The 23343-nt window shown below is 56.1% G+C and overlaps 2 protein-coding genes across 6 annotated transcripts in view; both read right to left on the bottom strand.

Moving 5' to 3' along the window:
- Positions 1-1663: 1663 nt before the first annotated feature.
- MFSD6L (major facilitator superfamily domain containing 6 like) lies at positions 1664-4277 on the bottom strand. 2 transcript variants are annotated; one of them, XM_064151783.1, is made up of 2 exons: positions 2198-4277; positions 1664-1942 (listed from the first exon to the last, which is right to left on the bottom strand). In XM_064151783.1, exon 1 carries the CDS (start codon positions 4146-4148, stop codon positions 2232-2234), a length of 1917 nt encoding a protein of 638 aa, XP_064007853.1. In that variant the 5' UTR covers positions 4149-4277; the 3' UTR covers positions 1664-1942; positions 2198-2231. The 2 variants fall into 2 exon arrangements, with proteins under 2 accessions (XP_064007853.1, XP_064007854.1); XM_064151784.1 differs by having other exon boundaries at positions 1664-1908.
- A 15100-nt stretch (positions 4278-19377) lies between these two features.
- Positions 19378-23343, bottom strand: part of PIK3R6 (phosphoinositide-3-kinase regulatory subunit 6) — a 40449-nt gene continuing 36483 nt past the window's right edge. For all 4 annotated transcript variants that reach the window (XM_064151779.1, XM_064151780.1, XM_064151781.1 and 1 more), the window contains 3 exons: positions 22952-23022; positions 21757-21869; positions 19378-20831 (listed from right to left, as the gene is read on the bottom strand). In XM_064151779.1, coding sequence (XP_064007849.1) covers positions 20675-20831; positions 21757-21869; positions 22952-23022 — 341 coding nt within the window. In that variant the 3' untranslated portion in view covers positions 19378-20674. The remainder of the gene's footprint in view (positions 20832-21756; positions 21870-22951; positions 23023-23343) is intronic.

Genomic DNA, 23343 nt, shown 5'->3' with positions numbered 1-23343 from the left:
CAGCAGCTCTGTGAGGTGCCACTTGAAGATATGTTGCTCAAGACTCAAATGAGACACACTGTGAGCAAGCAATTAGAGCTCCTGAGGTATTAGATGACAATAAGGCTGGGAAAAATTCTTGACACTAAAATTGCTCTCAATTTGAGTTTGAATTCCTGGGTGAAGGTAAAAATCTTCACTAGAAGTCCCAGTTATTCTTGGCAGGAGCACAAGTCTATCTCTGGAGTCATTCTATAGAGTGTTCTGCATGGCAGAGGGAGTTGTGTCAGGAAAAGACAGAGCTGCAACATCTGTTGTGCAGATCAGGTGAAGCACTGCATGCAGAGAGATCACCTTCAGTGGCACTGCTTCTCCTTCAAGCTTTCTACTGAGTCAAGAATTCATTAGGTGAGTGGGCAGGGAGGTGGGTTGAGAACTGGCTGAAGGGCAGAGCTTAGAGTGTTGTCATCAGTGGTGTAGAGGCTAAGATAGCTACAGTCTAGAGTCTGCAGCTTGTGGTGTTCCCCAGGGGGCAGGACTGGATCCAGTCTTGACCATCATCATCATCAATGTCCCGGATGAAAGGACAGAGTGGACCTTCAGCCAGTTTGCTCATGACCTATGGGCTGGCACCCATCAGGTTGTGCTGCCATTCAGCAACACCTGGCCAGGCTGGAGAGCTGGGCAGAGGGAACTTCATGAAGTTCAACAAGGGCAGGTGCAGGATCCTGCAAGTGGGGAAGAACAACCTCCTGTAGCAGGACAGGTGATATGGGACCTGCTGAAAAGTGGCTGCACAGAGAAAGAGCTGTGGGTGCTGGTGGAAAAGTTCCCCATGAGCCAGCAATTTGCCCTCATGACCAAGGAAGCACCTAAGAAACTGACAGCAGCACCTGAAAGGCCTGTAAGGCTCAAACCTTCTCCACCAGCCCCGTTTAAGGCCTGCCACAGATCTTTTAATGAGACCAGGCCACCAATTTTCCACTCGCAAGCAGAGAGGTGTTGAAATCTGTGTGCTTTTGAGGTTAAGACAAGGCAGATAAGGCAGCTTAAGGATCCTTCTGGACTTGGCAGGCCCTGTTCAGGACACAGATTGAACGAGTTCCAAATAGGAAACACAACAAAAGGGCTGCCCTCAGGCCAAACTGACCCTGAGGTCAGATTCATCCAGATCAACTCAGTCAAGCTCCTTCTGAACAGACACTGCTAGCACACAGAAGTTGCTCTGGTCAGGAGGGCAGACAACTTAACTCCCTTGTCACCCCAAGTGGGAGGTGCCACCCTAGGTAAATACAGATGAGGAAGTTGATCTGGGCAGCCAGCAGCACTGTGAGCAGACAGGATGGGTGTTTCATAGATTCACAGAATGGGTTGGGTTGAAAGGGACCTTACTGCTCATCCAGTTCCAACCCCCTGCCATGGGCGGGGACACCTCCCATAGCCCAGGTTGCTCAAGGCCTCATCCATCCTGGCCTTGAACACCCCCAGGGAAGGGGCATTCGCAGCCTCCCTGGGGCAACCTGTGCCAGTGTCTCACCACCCTCACTGGGGACTCCAGTCTAAACCTACCCTCCTCCAGCTTCAGTCCACTCATTCCATTTCATTTAATTCAAGATGCTGAAGCATGCTTGAACCCCTAAAGCATGCCCAGACAGTAACAAAACTTGATGTTACAAATCACAGCTGAGCAACTGTATCTCTATTTTTTATTATTTACATTCCTTATTCAGTGAAAGGAGTTCCCAGACACAGCACCTTGAGGAAGCTCAACAGAGTTCTTCACTGGGTTGTGTTGAATCACAGGTCACAGCTTCTGCTCACAGCTTCCACAGCATCAGCTCTAGGGAGCAAGATTTTGATTCAAGTTTGCCATTGGTTTCAACAAAATGTGTTCCTCAAGTCCTCTGTAGGATTTTGGAAGCAAAAATCCTAAGGTTCAGAAGGCAAAATTACCACAAGAATGCTGCAAATTAAGAAAATCAAGAAAATATTTAAAGGTCTAAAATTTTGTTAAATAAAAACCCTTCCCTGACAGATAGACACTGTTTATATTTAGCACTATAATGACCAACTCTGGAGAGCTTTGAAAGAGGCAGAGAAGTGATGCTGAGGGACATGGTTTAGCACCACCCTTGGTGGAGTTAAAGATTGGCCTGGATGACCTGAAAGGTCTTTTCCAACCCTGCTGACTCTATGATACCACATTACCACCCCTTACATTCAAGCACAGACCAGCTGGTCCCACACTGTTGTTACCAATTCCTGTTAAAGCTTTCCTCCTTCATAGCTTTCACCAGCCAGTCCCTCTCGTTCTCCTCATCAGAGTCACTCACATCACTGGAATCAGCAGCCAGGAGACGAGAATAATTGATCTTTTTCTGCCGTGGCAATTTAGATTGGACAAGCAAGAAGAAGAAGAGCCACAGCACCAAGCACACACAGCAGGCCCTGTACAGAACCGCCAGGCCAAAGTGCTCCATGACAAATCCCCCTGCCAAACTGCCCAGGCTTGCTCCTCCACTGTGGAAAAGGCCTCGGAGAACACTGTGCAAGGACCTCTCCATGCCTGGAGTGGTTATGTCATCCACAGTCATGTTAATCACCCACCACAAAGCACCATTACTGAAGGCAGCTATTGTCTGGAGAAGGAGAACTGGCCAGGCTGTCCACAAGAAGGAGTAGCACAGAAGTTGTGCTGCCAACAGGCTTAGGCTGGCTGCAACGATCTTGCTGCTGGACAAAGTCCTCAGCAACTTCCCTTTGAAGAAATAAAGCAAGATTTCTGCGAGCAGCCCCACGGCCACAGAGGGCCCCATGTACAGCTCACTGCTGCCTTGGTCCTCCATCTGCCAGAAGAGGAAGTTGTGCACGGCAGAGCTGGCCACACCGGTGAGGAAGACAGTGACAGCGTAGAGGAAGGCTCGGCCCTCGCTCCACAGCAGCGCCAGGGCTTTGGCTGTTCTGTTAACGTGGTCAGGCTTCCTGGGGACATGGATGGGGAAAAAGGCACTGACAAGCAAGGAGGGCATCACCAGGAGAGCATAGCCATAGAAATGGACAGCCAGACGGGTGGTGGAGGTGCTGAGGAAGCAGTTCAGCTGATACACAACTACGGAGATGCTGCAGGCACCTACAGATGCACCCAGGTAGCTCCAGATCCACAGCCTGCCATACCTGTCAGTTGCATCAACAAAGTCAAGATATTCATAGAGACTCTCATCCACTGTCCGTTCCAGAGAGGTAGCCAACAGCTCCCAAACCACCACAGCACCCAGTGCCATAAGAAAAGTCTGACTCTCTCTGTCCTGGAAGATGTTTTGCAGCGCCTTGAAGCTGACATCTGCAGCAGCTTTCTGGTGCTCTGAAAGGTTTCCAGACATGTAAACATCTCCAACAGCAGGAACAGTTGTTGCAAACGAGAGCTCATCACTTTCAGCCACATAAGGGCTTTCTTCAGTGCTCTCTGCAGGATCTATGGCAGCAGACCCCAGACTGCTCGTTTCTTTCTCAAGCCCATGGTCTGGAGGTGTGGAGGAAGGAAGCATTTCTGGTTCTTGTGTCTCCCAGTTAACTGCTTTCACAGAAGCTGTCCAGCCAGAGGGACCATCCCCTTCAACAGTCCCTTTTTTCTCAGGGCTATCTGTCAGGCCAGATAACCCCTGGAAGGCATCACTGGTTGGTGCTGGCTTCCTGCTCGCTCGCAAGACGTCAGCAGTTGTTCGCAGCACTTCTTTGGTCACATCTATCGAGTTGGTCACAGCACTCACGCTGAAAACATTGTCTCTACTCGAGCCCAGCCTGGGCGCTGTGGTGGCAGCCCCTCGGTCCCCCGGCTGCTGGCTGGCGTTACAGTATCTGAGCCCCGCGTCCGGGTCGGCGGCTGGGATGAGGGTGAGCAGCAGACTGACCCCCGCCGAGCCCAGCAAGGAGCTGGCAACCAGCAACCGCCGCTTCCTGCGGCCCCTGGGGCAGCGGGAGCAGAAGGGAGCCCAGAGAGCCGCCGGTAGCTGCTGGGCCCCGGCCACGATCCCCACCAGCGGAGCCGGGAGCCCCAGGTGCCGGAGGTACAGCGTCAGGAACGGGGCCGCGCAGGCCCTGCCCGCGCCCTGCAGGACACGGAACAGGCCGGAGAGAGCCAGCGCCCGGCCAATATCCCACTGCTCGTTCATGGCGCCGCAGCATGCTCCTCCCGCGGGCAGCGAAGAGGCGGACACGTACCTCCGGCTGCCTTCTGGGCCGCGGTGGCCGTACCTGCCCGGTGCGGGTCCCCGCTGCCGCCCGCCCGGTTCCGGCCGCGCACCTGCCGCCGGCCGCGGGGCCGCGCCCTGGGCCCGCCCAGACGCTGCGCTGGGGAACAGCGCCACCTGCCGGCGGGGAGGAGAACGACCGCGCCCGCACGGCTCCAGCACCATCGGGTCGGAGGCGCCGGTTCCTTCGGCCTCGGTCTTCTCAGCTCTGGCCGCCACAGCCTCGGTGCCATCAGCTGCCGTCTCCACAGCGCGGCCACCTCTGCCCCGATCCCCCGGCCATGGGTCCTCTGCCCCAGTCCACTCAGCCCAAGTCCCTTCAGCCCCTGTTTCCTCAGCCTCAGCTTCCTCAGCCCCAGTCTTCTCAGCGTGCTCACCCCAGACACAGACCCCTCAGCCACAGCGCCATCTCCTCAGCCCCGGCCTCATGATCCCCCTCCCAGACAGACTCAGTCTCCTCACTGTGACCACCTCAGCCCCAGCCCTTCTCAGCCCAGGTCTCCTCAGCCCAGGTCTCCTCAGCCCCAGTCCTTCTCAACCCAGGTCTCCTCCGCCCCAGGTCTCCTCAACCTAGGTCTCCTCAGCCCAGGTCTCCTCAGCCCCCACACTTGCTCAGCCCAGGTCTCCTCAAGACCCAGGCCACCATGGGGTAGGACACAGATGCCTGTGGGATGCCAATGGTCTTGTCAGGATCTTTCCCCTCGTATCCTCTCCAGGCAGGTGGAACACCTCTACTGCTGTAAGAAGGAGCACAGCAACTCTGCTGCCTCTCACAGAAATTAAGACACTTTTCTTCTGTAGGTTTTTTTCCCTGAAGCGGTGGCAGCAGTGTCCCAGCTGGGTTCGGGGCACAGAAGGAGATGCTCTTTCCTGCAGCATTTCCCCATAGTTACATTTACTAATAAAGTATGAGGCAAGAATTAATAAAAATATAAGCTGTCAAGGCTTGGAAGTTGTGAAGTCCTCGTCCCTGGAGTGCTTTCAAAGCTGTATAGACCACAGGATGTTACGGTGCTGAGGGACATGGCTGAGCAGCAGACTCAACAGTGTTAATGGTTGGACTCAATTGTCTTAAAGGTCTCTCCCAGCCCAAAGGACTCTGTGACTCTGATTCCTGCTGATACTCCCCTTCTCTGCTCTGTCTGTCTGCCAAGGGAAGCTCCCTGCCTCCCAGCACTAGAGAAGTTAGCTGGGACACAGGGGAGGAAAATGCTGCTCCTAATGCAAAGCTCCTTTGAGATAAGTGCTGGTGTCCATCAGATTGTGTCCCCCACACCCACAGAATCACAGAACTGTCAGGATTGGGAGGCACCTCAAGGACCATCCAGTTCCAATCCCCCTGACATGGGCAGGGACACATTCCACTAGAGAAGGTTTCTGAAGCAGGAGAGATGAGCTTTACCCTCACCAAGATGTGGGAAAGATCCCCATGCCCTGCATTGCTCAGCTACAACCCCAGAATCCCAGCATGCCAGGGCTGTGGCACTCTGGGATCATCCAGTGCAACCCCCCTGCTAAAGCAGGGGCAATTACAGCAGCCTGGACCTTCTTGATGCATCTGCATTATCGTCCTGATGAGGTTGTGAGCACTCTGTGCCATGGTGACAGATACTCTCTGCTCACCCTGGTGTCCTGGGCTAGCCCTGCCCCTTTCCCTGGAATTGGCTAGGTGTAGGGGGTACCCAAAACTGTGACACCAGGGCTGCAGGGTTGCCTATTGGGCTCAGGATGGGGAACCCCACTGCCACCTGACCCTCGAGCTCTGGCACCCTCTTAGGCCCCAGCTGCTGTGAGAAGGAGCACAGCAGCTTTGCTGCCTCTCACACAAATGAAGACACTTGACTTCATGGAGCATTTTCCCTGAAGTGATGGCAGCAATGTCCCAGCTTGTTTCAGGTCACAGAAGGAGATGCTGTTTGCTGCAGCACTTCCCCAAGTGTAGCAAGAATAAAGCTAAACTCTTCAATTCAGAGACTGGATGGATTTTGAGAACCAAAAGCTTCCATGACAGTCACGAAGCAGAGAGGAAGAGCTTTCCCTTTTTCATGTCCAGTCTCCTGACCATCACTCACTTTTCCAAGTGCAGGCTGTGCTTACAGACTGCTGCTTCCACCTTTCTCTTGCTCAGCCATTTCTGCCCACCCCTTCACAAAAGAGCTCCTGCACCATGAAGTCTTCTTTCCAGCAAGGCATCAGCCACAGAGGGCCAAAGAGCATTTGAGCTCTTTCTGTTCCTACCAACTTATACCCTCACAGTCCAGCCACAGGCAAACACCACGAACCCAACCAAAGCAACATTTTCTGATGGTTTATCGCAGCTTTTGTTTGTAACTGGCATTCAAAGGATTGCACGTTCTGGTACAGCTTGACTTTTGGCTTAGAATGTGCCTAGGAGAGAAGATGGATGTAGATATGAAGAAAGATGAAGAGCAGATGCAGGTCAATGACATGGTAGAAGAGGAGGCAATGAAGGTGGACCAGATCCCCCCTCAAAACACAGGCATGTATTCCCCCTCCTGTGCCCACAGCTGGATTGGGTCACCCTCTGCCAGGCTGGGGGTGTGGCTGGGGTAGGTGATCCCTACTGCAAGGATACAGCACCCTCTCCCCTTGTCCTGCTGGCACCACTGCCATCATTGTGTTGCCCTCAGCACCTGCCCTGTCTTCTTATCCTGCTGGCACCACTGCCATCATTGTGCTGCCCTCAGCACCCACCCACTGAGGGCAGAGAGTGATTCCTTAGGGCTAAGCAACCCAATTGTAACCCAAAGGCCAGTGGGGCTTAGTGCTGGCAGCAGAGTCCTGTTCTGCCTAGCATGTGCCAGGGCTGTTGCACATCCAGTGCCAAGCTGCAGCTGAGCCATTCAATGACCAGGGGCTGCTCCTTGTGCCAACAGCTCTCTTGCTGCCTTTGATTCCAGGTTCCTTGGAACTCTGGTGTCAGTTTCAGGAGAAAATTGGTTGAGTTGTTGAGTTCCAAGGGAAGGTGCTGGAGTAAAGTGTTTGAGTTAGAGCAGGATACACTGCACTGGGCTGCTAAGGAGGGCACTGACCAGGGCCTCTAAGTGGACAGATGCAATCCTAAACATTGAGGGACACCAAGGCATGAGCCAAAGGAGCCACCTGAAATGCACTGATGCATTTAGTGCCCAGGTCTGGACCAGGAGGGGAACCAGGAGGGTAAAGCTGGAATGGATACAAAGAAGAAACTCTTTGCAGTGAGGGTTGGGAGGTTACAGGTTACAGGTTACACAGGGAGGCTGTGGATGCTGCCTCCCTGGAGGTGTTGAAGGCCTTGAGCAACCTGGGCTATGGGAGGTGTCTTTGCCAATGCAGGGGTTTGGAACTGGATGATGTTTCTGGTCCCTCCCAAGCCAAACCATACAGGAGTCTTAGATGTCTCTGGGGCACATCCCTGCAGTGCCCAGAGCTGAAGCAGAAGGGAAAGCTGAACAGATCTGAGCACTGCAGCACTAAGGTGTGAGCCCAGCAGTGACAGCCAGGCAGGGCTGGGCCCTTTCCACTTTCCCCTGGCACCTGAGCCCAGCAGGTGCCATTGGGCCTTTTCCTTGCATCCCTGGATCCAGGACCAGCAGCCCTAGTTGCGGCAAGCAGGCGGCTCCTGGGCCAGCTCAGGGCTGCTGGGCGAGGGCATCGGTGCCCAGAGCTGGGCTGCGTGCATGGCAACGGTGCCAGTGTCACAATGGCCACAGTGACCTGTGCAGCTGCCCTACAAAAGGCAGCTCTGAGCTCAGGTTGTTGGTCTGTTGAACCTGGTGAGGTGAGGAGAGGGCAGCAGAGGGACAGGACCTGGCGTGGGGGTGCTGAGGGAGGAGTGGGTCCCACAGCTCAGCCCTGCTGTGTGCTGCTGCTCCCTCACCCCTGTGCTGCTTCTCCCTCAGTGTCAGCAGAGCGTTTGGAGGAGATCCCCAGCCCCGTGGTGGGAGAGACACTCCAAAGCTCAGCGGTGACCAGTTCAGGAGCGAGATGGACACCAACCCTGTGGAGCAGGGTGAGAGCAAAGCTGCCCTCCCACAGCCTGGCAGAGGGCCGGGTGGGGGCAGCCCCTCGGGAGGCTTTCCCCAGCCCCACACCGGTGCTCATCCCACTGCCATTTGCTCCGTCCCCTGCAGCCTGCCAGCTGTGCCACCAGGTACAGCTGGACCCCGAGCTCTACGGGTTCAAGAGAGAGCAATACGGGCTATGTGCCCATGACTTCTGCCTGGTGAGTGCCCTAGGGGCTCCCTCCTGCTTTCCCACAGTCTGGCCCTGCCACACTCTCTTCAGCAGCTACATCTCTGCTCTCTGTTCCCTACAGTACTTTGCCAGTGGCATCTCTCCTACCGTCATTACATCAGCCTATGCCAGCTACTCCACTGCCGATATTCAAAGAGTCATCAACGAGGCGGCAGAGAAGGTGAGGACCTGGCAAGCACAGGGAGATTTGTGCCGGAAGAGGCTTGCAGGAGCTTAGCCACGACCCCAGCAAAGCAAGTCCAGCCCCGCCAAGCAGCCCTGGGACAAAGATCCTGCTGCTGGCAGCTCCACAGCGGCTCCAGCACAGGAGTCTCATCTGCCAGGCAGAACTGCGGGGGGTGTCCACAGCAGTGGGCACATCCTGCCCCCTGCTAAGTGGCGTGGGGCTGGCTGTGGAGGTGCTGAGCAGCTGATGATGGAGGCTGCTGTGCTCTCTGCAGATATGCTGTGTCTGTGGTAGGCGTGGAGCTGCTGTCAACTGCTGCGATGAGAGGTGTGAGCGCAGCTTCCATCTGCCCTGTGCCCCGCGGGGGAGATGTGTCACACAGTACGGTTACTACAGGTAAGGGCAGATGCCCCTGCCCAGGAGTGCTCCTCACCTTCGGTCCCCTTCCTGCCAGCCTCAGGCAAAGGAGAAACGAATCTGCTGTGACTGCCCCCAGCCAGGCGCAGGCACAGCAAGGGCTGGGCGAGCTCTCCAGCTCCTTCACATCTGCCCTGCCACCCTCCTCACCAGCAGGGAAGGGCACAGTACCACACACCTCGCCCATCCCTTTGCTCTTCCCCACAGGGCATTCTGCTCACGCCATCGCCCTCAGCAGGCAGTGGGCAGGGACCCAGAGCCAAAGACCCACTGCCTGCTCTGCCTGGAGACTGTGGGCAGGAAGAAGTCCTACAGGACCATGGTGTGCCCAGTGTGCCAGCATGCCTGGTTTCACAGGAACTGCATCCAGGTAGGAGCTGTTGCCTCAGCCCAGGGGCAAGGCAGGGGCAAGGCAGCACCGGAGACCCTCTGACTCTCCTGCTTTTTCTCCTGCAGGCCCATGCTCTGCATGCAGGCTCTCCAGCCTTCAGGTGCATGCTGTGCAGGGACAAAGAGGTCTTCCAGGCAGAAATGGTCAGGATGGGCATCCACATCCCCATTAGGTTGGTTGCCTTCCTTCACAACTCGTAAGACAGGAGGGTGCCAGGGCTGTGCCAGGCCAGGGACTGTCCCTACTCTCCTGGTCCTTCAATGTCTCTCGCACCTGGGCTTCAGCTCCAGGAGGGAGAGGGAAAGAGGGCAGGGGGGATGCAGAGACAGACACCTTGCACCTGCCCCATGCTGGGGCAGCAAGGGCTCAGCAACTTTCCGTTCTCCATCAGACCCCCATCTTGGGAGACTCTGGAGGCTTTTGAAGACCTGATGGAAAGGCATGGCCGGTGCGATGCCACCCAGTGCCTGTGCCCAGCAGGCAGGGAACAGGCAGAAGAGGAAGGGTAAGTTGCCACAGCTGCCCCTCAGGGCTCTGCACGGGGTCTCTGCCTGGCCAAGGGCTCAAAGCAGATGGCCCAAGATGGAGAGCTCTGCTGGACAGTGCCCTGCTGCTGCCACTTTGTCCTCACAACCAGCAACACCCTTCTTTCCCTAGGCCCTGGCAGCTGCTGCTGTGCAGGTCCTGTGCAGCTGAAGGCACCCACAGGAGCTGCTCCAGCTTGAGCAACAGCACAGAGAGCTGGGAATGCCAAGGCTGTGCTGGCCCCAGCAATGGTAAGAAATACAGCACTCGGCTGCCCCTGAGCTTCTGTCCTGGCACTGAGTGCCCAGGATGACTTGGCAGAGCCCTTCTGCTGCAAGAGGTTTGGTGGACTGCCCTAGCCTGTCCTGCTGCAGGCATGGAGGCCATACCCCTCACCCTGCTGCTTCTCTTTGCAGCTGCCAGTGCCAGCCAGGCAGGACCAGAGCCTTCCCAGGGCTCCCCAGGGCCTGAGGGCAGCAGCCGTTCCGCTGCCCCCGGGCCCACCTGGGTGCGAGTGGGCTCCCGCCTGCAGCGCCGTGCGGAGCTGAGCCCCTACAGCCGGCCCAGGAGGCGCCGCTAGAGCGGGGGCAGGAACAGGCATGGTTGGAACTCGGCCTGCAGCTGTCTGCGGCATGGACCTGCAGCTCTGCAGGCTCCTAGCTTTGAGCAGTGCCACCACTGCTTGCTCTGCCTTTAGGCTTTCGTGTCGTTCCCTTTCAGGTCCTGGAAGGCTGCTCTACGTTCTTCCCAGAGCCTCCATTCTCCAGGATGTGCAGCAATCTGCTTCTCTATTTCTGAATTTTTGTTTCTTTTTCCACTAATAAATTTGTTTGCTTCTCAAAGCCAGGCTCTATCTCCTCTTTGCATTTCCTTTGGGCACTGCTGGGGTTTGTCCAGTTGTGGTTTCCAGCTGTTTGGGGTTGGGGGTAGCAGCTCCTGGCTACCTGGGGGTGAGGGAGAGAAGAGCAGAGAAGGGAGGCAATGCCACCTGTGGAGGTGGCTCCGGCTGGCACCTTGTCAGCCCGCTGCATTGAGGATGCAGGGTCCGAGGGTGCCGCCGGGCACTCGTTAGGCGCGGCGCAGCCCCCTCCGTCGCCAGCCGCTGCCAGAGCCTTCGTTAGGCGGGCGGGGAGCGGGAGCAGCGGGCGAGGAGCGCTGCCGGCCCCGGGGGAGCGGCCAGCGGCACGGCAGCAGCAGCGGCGGCAGTAGTCGAATCGGGGCGGGATGGGGCCCGCTGCCTGCCCCCACCACTGTTCCCTGCCCTGGCTCAGCGGTCCCTCGGTCTCTCTGCAAACGCTGGCAGAGCAGGAACGGAGCGAGCGCTACGCCTGTAGGAGGACGGCAAGGAGCTATTCGGTGCATTCTGCCCAGGGAACCAGCGCTGAACCCCTGGCAAAGGCGACTGCTGCTGGCACATGTGCACTCTTTGGCAGATTGCGATTCTTCCTGCTCCCACCTAACAGCAATGAAGCAGAGCTGCTGGAGCAGAAAAGCCACTGCAGCCACCCAGAGCCTTCTGCAACTCGGCATCAGCTGCCTGGTGCAGCGGAGGCCAGTCCAGGGAGCCTCACTGGAAAGTTGTGTCAACTGGGAGCAGCGGCAGAAATGGCTTCATTAGTGGCTCAATAACAGCTCCTTAGGCTCTGTGTCTGACACTATTAGTTCTCTGCAGAAGGGCCACCCTGGCCGTAGGCACAGGGAGAATGTCCCTGGCCATAGGTGGCAGGAGCAGTCTCAAAGTACTCTTTAACAATGACAGATTTTGCCTCCTGCCCAGTAGTGTCTGCTCCTCTGGACCAGTTCAAGCATTTTCACTACAACTACAATTACATTGCCACGAAGTACTTTTGCTTACCACAGTGGGAGCCCAGGTAGCTGCAGAAATCCCTGCTGCCATTCCCTCTGTCACAGAGTCACAGAATGGTTTAGGTTGGAGGGGACCCCAAAGGTGGTCTACTTCCAAGCCCCCTGCACTAAAGGCCTGCTCCACAGCAGCCACATTGCAAGTGGTTGCTGGCACTAATGAGATGATCCTTGAGCTGTGCACCCTCTCAGGCTGATCCCTGAAGGGGAAGATCAGGTGGTTACTGCTCAGCAGAGGGAATGGTGAGTGAGGAATGAGCAGGACTAGAGGGCCCAGCTGCAGCAGGGCTGATGCTGGCTGGCATCAGGGATGTCACAGCTGGCAAGACTCTGCAAGGGAGGGGCATTTCCTTTGGGTCAGGAGCAGAAGCAGACCCACTACGGTCCTGTAGCATCCCTGGGGTAAGAGCATTTAGGGGCCAACTTTGGGCTGCAGTGCAGAGACAGTGACAAAGGACAGGGAGGGCTCCCTGGTCAGATAGAGTCCTGGGGACAGACAGCCCTGATGTGAGGAAACAAAAGCAATTGAACTGATACAAACCCACCTCCAGTTAACTGACTGAACCAGAGCAGGAGAGAAATGCAATCGAATCTGAAATACTACCTTTACCCCAAATCCCTTTCTTCTTCCAGGGACCAGCTCCACCCTCTCCTTCCCAACAGAGGTGGCACAGAGAGGCAGGATATGGTCACTGCTGTCTTCTCAGAGGTGCTGATCGGCTTGGCCTTGGTCAGAGGCAGCTCCACTTTGGAGTACTCCAAGTGTGCTACACCCAGCTGGAGGGGCACGGAGAAGTTCCCTGATGCTCTGCATGAGGCTGCAAGCGCCTCAGGTCTTCTGCAGCTCCCCATTGGCCAGCACCGGGCTGCCCTGGATACCTGCACCTGCCGGCGCCTGGCAACGGCCACAACACAGCCCCTCTGCCCTGCTCCCTCTGCCGCCCTTCACTTCTGCTCCTGGTCCAGCCCTTCTGCTCTTCTCCCCGTGCCTCAAACCCTCACCCAGCCCTTCTCACCTCTCCCAACGCCTTCCCTGTTTACCTTTAGCATCCCTGCATAAGATGAAAATGAGGAAGAGGAAACTTGCACTGCAGGAGGTGGGCACCCTGCAGCTGGCTGAGCAGACCTCGGCATGCACCCTGGGCATGGCACGGGGTGGGGACCCTCCTCTGGGGACATGGTGGGGGCAGAAGCCCTGAGTGTCCCCAGCTCACAGCACAGGGATGCTTGCCAAGAGCAGCTGCCTCCTGCCTGGAGCCTGAGCTGCTGCCTTTTGCGCCCCTTTCCAGGCCTGTCCCTCGGGATGCCAGGCCCCCTCGCAGTGCAAGAGAGCACACAGATGCCACCAGGGCAGGGTAAGGAGCTTCTGGGTGCCAAAGCAGGCATGGGACCGGGCTCTGAGGCCAGGGCGCCACAGGAACAGTGAGCAGGACCACTCACCTCTGCTCTCTCTGCTCTGGCAGATCCCGAAGAGCTCCAGACTCTCTCTGGAAAAGAGGAGGAAGGAGCTCAGGAGGAGAAGGTGGCTGGAGAGACAGGCTGGCCACTGACGGTAGGTGCTGGTGGTGAAGGAGCCACCCAGGCTGCAGCAAACTCCTGCTAGCAATGTGCCAGGCACCAAAATGGGGCAGGGGTGCCAAGAGCCCGGTCCCACAGGTCTGCTTGGCTGGCCAGGGCAGGACCAAGCAACTTTCCTGCTTGACTTTTGGCTTAGGACATGCCTCGAAGAGAACAGGGATGTTGATATGAAGGAGGAGGAGGATGAAGAGATGGAGGTGGATGAGATAGTGGATGAGGAGCCCAGGGAGGTGGACTAGAACTCCTCACAAACTCAGGCATGTATTCCCCATCCTGTGCCCACAGCTGGGTTGGGCCAGGATGGGGGTATGGCTGGGATGAGTGGTGACCAAAGCAGGGACATGGCAGCCTCTCCCGTTGTCCTGCTGGCACCAGTGCCACTACTGTGCGGCCCTCAGAACTTGTCCTGTCCCCTTGTCCTGCTGTCACTACTGCCACCATGGCACTGCCATCACCACCCACACAATTTGGGCAGGCTCAGCTACCCAAGTGTAAGCCAAAGGCCAGTGGGGCTCAGTGCTGGCAGCAGAGTCCTGCTCTGCCCAGATTGTGCCAGCACCTGGCACATCCAGTGCCTGAGCTTCAGCTGAGCCATTCAGCAAGCCCCAGCTCTGCTGGGCCAGGGGCTGCTCCTTGTGCCAACAGCTCACTTGCTGCCTTTGCTTACAGGTTCCTCGGAGGCAAGGAGCCAGCAGCAGCAGAAGATTGCTTTAGTTATTCTTTGCTTGTTCTTCTCGTTGTTGTTTCAGTAGGTTAGTTAGTTTAGTTAGATAGTTTCAGTTGGTTACTTTAGTTAAGCATTTTAAGTAGGTTAATTAGTTTAGTTAGTTTCAGAGATTACTTAGTTTAGTTAGGTAGTTTCAGTAGTTTGGTTTAGGTTAATTAGTTTTAGTAGGTTAATTAGTTTATTTTAGTTAGGTAGTTTCAGTAGTTAGTTAATTCAATTTAGTTAGGTAGTTCCTGTAAATATGTTTGTTGAGGGTTAGGTTGGGTTGGGAGGGACCTCCAAGATCATGCAGTTCCAGTGCCCCTGCTGCCAGGGGCAGGGACACCTTCCACTAGCCCAGGTTGCTCAAGACCCTATCCACTGTGGCCTGGAACACCTTCAGGGAGAAGGCATACTCAGCCTCCCTGGGCAACCTGTTCATGTCCAGACCAAATCTGCCCTCCTCAAGGTTCAGTACATTGCCTCTCATCCTATCCCTCCAAGGCCTTGTCAAAAGTCCCTTCCCTGCTTTCTCGACAGCCCTTTCAGGTCCTGCAAGGCTGCTCTAAGCTCTTCCCAGAGCCTCCTTTTCTGCAGGCTGCACAGCAATCTGGGTCTGCATTTCTGTACTTCTGTTTCTCTTTTTCCATGAATAAATTTGTTTCTGTTTCACAAAGCCAGGCTTTGTCTCCTCCTTGCCTTTCCTTTGGGCAGTGCTGGAGTTTGTCTGGTTGTGTTTTCCAGCTGCTGTGGGTCAAGGGCCTAGGGGTGCTGGCAGGGACAGCCCAAGGGGCAGGTGGTGATGAGCAGAGCAGGGAGGCAGTGCCATCTCTGGAGGTGGCCCCAGCTGGCAACACGTAGGCCGCAGCATTGCAGGCTGTGGAGGTCGAGGGAAGCAGGCTGCATGCTGATGCTGACCCCCTCTGCGTCTGGCAGGGCAGCTGGCCGGGCATCAGGCACTGCCTGTGCCAACGTTTACCAAGGCATCTCGGACTGTGGCCTCAAGCAGGGGCAAAACATGGCCACGTATGAGGAGTCGGATGGCAACGAGCTGCAGGGGCTGGCTAAGGATCTGTCCAAAGGAGACGCCACAGCCTTTCTGGGCAGCCTGCCCCAGCACCCTCACAGCACTGAGGTGTGGCCTGTATCAGGAACAGTGTGGCCAGGAGGACAAGGGAGGTTATTCTTCCCCTGTACTCAGCACTGGTCAGGCCACACCTTGAGTGCTGTGCCCAGTTCTGGGCCTCTCAACTCCAGAGAGATATTGAGGCACTGGAACACGTCCAGGGAAGGGAGACGAAGCTGGGGAGAGGCCTGGAGTACAGCCCTGTGAGGAGAGGCTGAGGGAGCTGGGGGTGTGCAGCCGGCAGAAGAGGAGGCTCAGGGCAGAGCTTATTGCTGTCTGCAACTCCCTGAAGAGAGGCTGTAGCCAGGTGGGGTTGGTCTCTTCTGCCAGGCACCCAGCAAGTGAACAAGGGGACACAGTCTCAAGTTGTGCCAGGGGAGGTCTAGGCTGGATGTTAGGAGGAAGTTGTTGGCAGAGAGAGTGATTGGCATTGGAATGGGCTGCCCAGGGAGGTGGTGGAGTCACCATCCCTGGAGGTGTTCAACAAAGGACTGGACGAGGCACCTAGTGCCATGGTCTGGTTGATTGGACAGGGCTGGGTGCTAGGTTGGACTGGATGATCTTGGAGGTCTTTTCCAACCTGGTTGATTCTATGATTCTATAACATGAGGAGAAACATCTGTTATATAAGGGAGGTAGAGCCCAGAGAGGTGGCAGAATCTCCATGTTTGGAGACATGAATGTCTTCATCTCTGCAGACATTCCAAACCCACCAGGACATGTTCCTGTGTGGCCTTCTCTAGGTGAAGCTGCCTTGGCAGGAGGGTTGGACTCTATGGTCTCCAGAGGTCCCCTCCAAAGGCCCTGAGCTCTTTCTGCTCACAGAGCTCCTCCAGGCCCCTCGGTATCTGCAGTGCTGTTGCTGAGGTCTTGCAGCCTTGTTCTTGCCATGGGGGTGTGTTAAGGCTCAGGGACTGCTTGGCTCAGCTGTGGGCAAAGGGCCACATCTGCCAGCATTCCAAGGCAGTTCCTTCAGAGGTGGTCACGTTGTAGGTGCCCAGCAGGACCTTTCTGCTGATCTTCCGTGGTGCTGGCTTGGCACCCCATGTTTTGGGCCCCGGAGGCTTTTTACACTGTCCGCTACCTCGTCACCTGCCAGCGGCCCCTGAGCCGCTGGGCTCCCTGACCCGGGTGCTTAAAGACAGCCGACTTCCAGAGCCGCATCTGCACGGGGCTGGGCTGGCCCGACACAGACAGGACACTGGGGAGGATCAGTCTCTTATCCAGACCACACTGTTGATCTTAGTGCTTGCTCTCGTTGCGTTGTCACGCTGCTCTCGCTCGCTGCCCCGCACACAGAGAGCGCTGCAGCAACCACCCCCAGCGCGGCCCTGCCAGGAACCAGGCAGGGCCTGCAGGGGGCGGGTCTGCGCCTCAAGCGTTCGCTACAAACAGCCAATTGTGTGCGTAGCCTGAGCGCGGGCCGGCAGCAATGCAGCCAATTAGAGCGCGACGCTCGTGCCACGTGACCAGCCGCGGAGCCTATATAAGACAGTGTTTGCGGCCGAACAGTGCTCTGGGTGTCTGTAGCCATATGTTATCCGTGTGCGAAACCAGGCAGGGCTGGGGAGCGCCAGGGAAAGCGGCCACAGCCGCCGTCCTGTCGCGGTTAGCACAGCTGCAGACTGCAGCCCAGCCGTGCCGGCAACCGTCCCGTGAACCAAGAGAGCCGGGGTGTGAACGGGGATCGTCCGAGAGCGTCCCGTGAGAGGAGCAGCTTGAGTCTGCCGCTCCGTAAAGCGGCTCTGAGCGAGTCTTGCCGGAGCCTGAGAGTCCCGTAGCCGAGAGGAGCTACGTCCGGGGAAAGCGCTGCTGCTTCCCCCCGCTCCGGCGGCACTAACGCTCCAAGCAGCCAAGCTGTGCTGTCTCCAGACACGTCCTCCTAGACAGAGCACGCAGCTCCCGCTGGCTCCGTGCCACGTTGATACCTTTGGTTAAGCAGTGCAAGCACACTGCATGGGCTTACAAATGCCACCAGAGGGATTTCAAGCTCCACTGCTTCAGTATCAAGTATCTGTCGCCTGTTCTCGGTGCAGGTTCCCTGCTTGGCTGCCGCCTCAGATCGGCACCCCAGAACTCGTCGAACTTTGCCCAGTGGGCAGGCGGCAGCACTGCCGTGGAAGCTTCCCGGTATGAAGAGTTGTTTAATCCTGCCTCTGTGCTGTACCTATCGTAAAAGTATCTTCACAGCTGAACAAGCCACCTTTTATTGAGCTTCCACATGGTTTGACATGAATTAATATTATTTTTTAAATAAATGTCGTATCTGCCTTATAAAAAGTAGCATCACAGGAAAGCCGAGGGCCACTGTCACAGGGGGTGAGAAGCTCTTCTGTGGAGGCTGTTGTTCAGGTGGCAAATTCCTGCTAGAACTCAGTCATCTATGCCAGAGTGCTGGCACAGGAGCTCACCAAGCCAAGCCTCATCACCTAGATCCATCTTACAATGGGTTAGCCTGGAAGGACCTTGAAAATCATCTAGTACCACCCCTCCCCTGCAGGGACACCTGCCCCTAGCCCAAGCTGCTCAAAGCCTCGTCCAGCCTGACATAAAATGCTTCCCAGAACGAGGCATCTCCAGTTGCTCTGGGCAGCCTGTTCCAGTGTCTCAGCAGCCTCCTAGAAGGGAAAGGAATGAAGGTTGCAGCCCCAAAGCCTGCTCCCAGCATTGACGTCTGCTCAGGTATTGAGTGCCAGAGTCAGGGTGCGAAGGTGAGACCCTGCCAGCAGCAGGTCTTCATGGAGGGCTCCTCTCTTCACCTGCAGCACAACCAGGGCTTGTGGGGCCTATGCTTCCCTAAGCTGTCAAACTGGGCTGCAGCCTGGAAGCTGCCTGCAGCAGAGCATTCTGTGTCCAGCCCTTGGACAAGCTGCCCCAAAAGAGGTGGGCCTGTGCCTGGCTGTGAGGTCAGGATATGCTCTCTTGGCATCACTAGGCCTTGCTCTCTGAAAACAGCTGTCCCCCAGGGTTTGGGCTTGACTGCAGCAGCAGCAGCCTCAGCCATGGAAGTTGCAGCAGAGGCAGCAGCATAAGCGTGGGTTCAGAGTGAAGCCATGGCTCCTATTAGCTGCCTCTTCCTTACCATCCTTGCCAAACCACATGGAGGGTTTGCTCTGGGGGCCTGAGCTCCCCAGGACCCTCTGCAGCTTCAGCAGTTTCCACCTTCCCTTCTCCCTGAGCCCCTTCCCAGACCAGAAAGATGTTTGAAACCATCAGGGAAGTGCTGGAGCAAATGGAGAGAGAACAAGGTTGGGATCCCTCCCTCTGCTGTTGTTGTCAGCCTTCTTGATGTCCCTCAGGTGTATTGCCTCCTGGAGATGGCATCTCCCTGAGAGGAGTCCATGGATGTGGACCAGATCCCTCCTCCCCCCCCTAAATACAGGCATGTATCCCCATCCTGTTCCCACAGCCGGGTTGGGTCTCCCCCTGCCTGGTTTATGTGGTGGCTGCAGGAATACAGCACCCTTTCCTTTGTCCTGCTGCCACCATTGTGCTGCCCTCTGCACTCATCCACTCTGGGCAGGCAGCAGTTCCTTAGCTGAGAGGAGCTAGGGTAGCTCCTCTCAGCTACCCTAGCGTAGGCCAGTGGGGCTTAGTGCTGGAAGCAGAGTCTCACTCTGCCCGGCATGTGCTAGAGCCGTGGCACATCCAGTGCTTGAGCTGCAGCTGACCCATCCAGGACACCCCAGGCTCTGCTGGGCCATAGCTCTCATACATGGTCACCACAGTTTCCATTGTGGTTTCTGTGCCAGTCACCATTCTGTTGTGCTTCCTGGCAAGGTGGTGGCAGAAGGAGAACCAAAAGTGGTAGCCAGCAAGCACCTCCAGTCCAGCAGCTGCAGAGCAGGGACTTGGTGCTTGGGCAAAATGCTCCACCAGCAGCTGAGGACTTCAACAGCCTCCTCTCTCCCCAGGAAAGCAGGCGCTGCAGGAGCACAAGGCTGGCAGAGAACTCGTGGCCAGCCTGAGAGCCGGAACCAACGCCATGTGCCACATCTCGGCTCTTTGCTGACGCAGCCTTAGGCCTCCCCACAGCCCCTCTGCCCCCCTCCCCATCCTCCCATTGCCCACACCCGAACAGCCCCAACCCTCTCCCCTTTCACAGCCTCTCCTTTTCCTGCTATTAATAAAGAGGATTTCTATGACAAGCTTTGGTGGGATCCTTGGCAGCGTTTGCTCAACGCTCACACTCCAGGATGAGGTGAGGTCTCTGCAGCTGTCAGGAGCTCTGAGCTGTGCTCTCCTGTCCTTCCCACCTTGTTACCTGAGCCCCTTCCAGTGCCCACAGGTCACTGAGGCAGAAGTGGAGCCCAAGATGCAATGAAAGGTTTCTCATCTGGGCTTGCTTCTAGATGAGGATGGAGGACTCCCTGGTTATCCAGCTCAGCAGCTGGATCCTGGTGTAACGTTGGAGCCCCTGCAGCGTGTGCCTGCAGGGAGGATTTTCCCAGCTCCTCCCTTGCTTCGTGCACTGCAGCCCAGCTGGCGTCGCAGCGCTGAGTCCCAGCTGAGCTCACAGACTAGCGCTGGTGTTCTGCATTTTATTCCTGTGAAACTCAGCTCAATCCCTCCTCTTTAGGTCCTGCAAGAGCAAATGATGCAGCTGAGGAGGAAAAGATTTCCCACAGGGCTTTTGAAGCCCTCAGGAAACTGGTGGATAACCTGGAGAGAGAACAGAGTTGGTATCCTGCACCGTGCCTTAGCCTGAGGCTGGGCAGTGTGAGGTGGCAGACACAGGTCTGGCCATCTCCCAGGAAGGAGCAGCTGGTCAAGCAGCTGTACCTCCCCCTGTCCTCTCCTTTTGCCCTTCTGAGTTTTGCTGGATAGGACAAGCCTGCAGCACTGATGGGGTTGCTGTGGCCCAAGTGCAGGACCTGCTAAGTACCCAAAGCTCTCCCAGGTGTGGCTGAGCTCACAATGAGGTTTGCTAACTCATCCAGGGCAATAACTGCTGGTTCACCCAAATGCATCCAGCACTTTGTGCCAGGACAAAGACTTGGCTGTGCACAACTCCACCCAAAAGGCCCTGACCTTCTGCCAGACTGTGGGCATCACCATAATCAATGTTCCCCATAGCAATGTTGTCAGCCACCAGCCCAGCAAGCACCATCGCCTCAGCTGGGTTCCCCCAGACTTCCTGAAATGAAGATACTCCAAAATTGTCCCCTGACCTGTGCAAAAAAGGGCCACAGCTCCATTCTTCATCATGGCTCTGCCCCTTGGCTGCAGATGGCATCTGTAGTCATGCCTGTCATTCAGCAGGGCATGGCTGTGCTCCCTGAGCCCTGCCCACCTCTGCTCTTGCAGCTTTTCACACCATCACCATTGTAAAGTCACTGCTGGTGGCTTTCTTCTTCCAGCTCTCCCTGCTGACCCAGGTCACATCTCATCTCTTGACAGCATCTTTTTCTTCTCTGCCTCATTGGATTACACCTGCAAAGGTGTTGATAGGCAACAGCAGAGACTTGGGCATGTACTTCACCATCCCCACATCTTCTGTGTCATGCAGGGTGGACTTCATTGTCCTCGTCCTTTGCAAGCAGTAGCTGGGCTCCAGGCAAGGAGACACTTCCATGCTGCAAGAGCACAAGCACATAGAAACTGCAAATTCCAATGTGCCCTTGATGCCCAGAGTCTGATCTCAGATTCAGCATCAGGGCACTCCCCTGGCTGCTGAGGGGGGGCTGCCATGTTGAGCTGTGCAGCTGCCTTTGTGCTTTTTTACCTGACAGATTCACAAATTGGTAGAATGGGTTGGAAGGAGCCTTAAAGGACTTCCAGTTCCAACCCCCTGCCATGGGCAGGGACACCTCCCACCAGCCCAGGATGCTCAAGGCCTCATCCAACCTGGCCTGGAACACCTGCAGGGAGGCAGCATCCAATGAGTTCCCTGGGCAACCTCCCCACAGCAGAGGTGCTGCAGCCTTCTCATCAGCTTTGTGGCCTCCTCTGGACCAGCTGCAGCAATTCCTTGAGCTGATATTTATCAGTCTGACCACAAAACCAGCATCATTGGCCTGGCTCAGCTCAACTTGGTGGCTCTTCCACATGGCCCATGGCCCTTGAACCACCTTCCTGCTTGCATACAACAAATCCTGTGTTACTGCAGCTGCTGCAGGGACATTGATTCTGATGCTTTCACAGGACTCAATTATCTTTCCCTACCTTCCAGTGCTTGAGATGCCCTGGTGAGGAATGGGTCAGTGGAGAGAGCATCAGCTCTGTGGATTAGCTAAGCAGATCTAAGATCACTTTGCCCCTGGAGCTATCTAACTTTCTACCATCTTCATGACAGCATTTCCAATGGAAGAACTACTTTGTGTCTCTCAGTATCACCCAAAGCACCAAGGCAGGAGAGCTCCATCCTACCCTGCTTTGCCTGGAGAAGCAACAGAGATCTTTTGACATGGCTGGCCCAGTATTAGACTCCCTAAGAAACAGCTCTGCCACCCAGGAGGGATGAAGGTCTCCTGCAGAGCCTGGCAGATGTGGCATGCTCACCTGATCACGTTCCTGTAGCTTCTTCTGCTGTCCTTGTCCAGGCACACCGTGAAGGGCCTCTGCTCTGTGCTCCTGATATTGATATGTTGTGTCCTCAAGCTGTTTGCCACAGCCTGGGTTGAGAGAGGAGGCAGAGCCCAGTGAGAATCTCAGCTGCCTTCCCTGGCTGCAGGGCAGTAGTGGTGCTGGCACCCTGGGCATGCCAGGGACAAATGGTGACGTTTCCCTGTGGCACCAGGAGACTTCTCTATGGAGAGAAGTGTTTCTGTTCACCTTGGGCTGCCATCAGCACCTGGTCAGGTCTGGAAGGGCAAACATTTCAAAGTGGCCATGCTTGCACTGTTTGCAAGGTTGGGATGTCTGATGCAGAGCCTGCTCTGTTCCCCAGGCCCATGATGTACCTTGGTGGGCAGCAGGGGCTGCACTCAGTTGGGATTTCCAAAATCCAGGTGCAAACAAGCACAAGTGCTGCTGGGCAGCTAAAAATGGCAGCTGAGACTGGAGGCCTCAGGGCCTTTGGAGGGGACCTCTGGAGACCATAGAGTCCAGCCCCCCTGCCAAGGCAGCTTCACCTAGAGAAGGCCACACAGGAATACATCCAGGTGGGTTTGGAATGTCTGCAGAGATGGAGACTCCACCACCTCTCTGGGCAGCCTGCTTCTGGGCTCTGACAGCCTTAAAGAAGTTCCCCCTCATCTTTAGATGGAACTTCTTAGATTCACTCAAGTTCCTGCTTCTTGTTTCTACTTTGTGAAAGTATTTCTCCAGTGGCCTCTCTTCTCCTGAGCTCTGTGCTGGTTGCCACATGTGGTGTCCAGGACACTGCAGCTGTGGAGCTAACGGATTTGCTGGTGAAACTCCAGACCCTTTCCTACACCCAAGGGCAGGCAGGATGGCTGGGGCTAAGTTTTCTCTCTTCACTCTGTCCCTGGGGCACAGAATAACCTCAGCAGCAGCTCAATCTCTCTGGGTCTCCCCAGACAGGATTCCATGTGGTGCTGATGCAAGCAGGGATGGCACCTGGAGCTTTGCCTTACAAATCAAGACATTCCCACGGGAAGCTGCTGCATAAAAGTCTCAGAGCAGGGTGGCCTCAAAGCCCTCCACTCCCCACAGAGTTTCCCCTCTCACTGTTGTCCTATGGGGCCATCACTGGCCAACCACTCCAGGGCCATGAGCATCCACAGCTACTCACTGAGAAGCTTCGTCCTGACAAGTTGTTGGTCCTGATGATCTCAGTGATGGTCACCTTCACGCACACCAGGTCTGCAACACAGCAATATGTTAGCCTTGGACCATGGCATGACTTCAGCTCAGCTTTGAGCAGGGCTGGTGCCAGATCCCATATCTAGATGCACTGCTGGAGGTTGTGGGATCCATAGAACAGCAGGAAGGACTCCAGCAGGCTCCATGGGCTAAGAGCTGGGGTGGGATCATGCCCAGGGTGGAAACCTCAGAGGTCATGCTCTGGGCAAGCTGAAAGAGGAAGGTGCTGCCAAGCCTAGATCATGCTTATGCTGAAGCCCATGTCACACATAGCCCCTGGCACAGCAGGCACTAGAAAGCAGCCACAGACTAGGACACCAA

This window comes from Pogoniulus pusillus, chromosome 11 (genome assembly GCF_015220805.1).
Source record: "Pogoniulus pusillus isolate bPogPus1 chromosome 11, bPogPus1.pri, whole genome shotgun sequence".
Classification (NCBI taxonomy): domain Eukaryota; kingdom Metazoa; phylum Chordata; class Aves; order Piciformes; family Lybiidae; genus Pogoniulus; species Pogoniulus pusillus.
The sequence above is the reverse complement of the archived record's forward strand: the minus strand, read 5'-3'. Positions and strand labels throughout refer to the sequence as shown.

Coding starts and splice junctions, on each gene's coding strand:
- MFSD6L (XM_064151783.1), bottom strand. CDS start 4,148: ATGAACGAGCAGTGGGATATTGGCCGGGCGCTGGCTCTCTCCGGCCTG.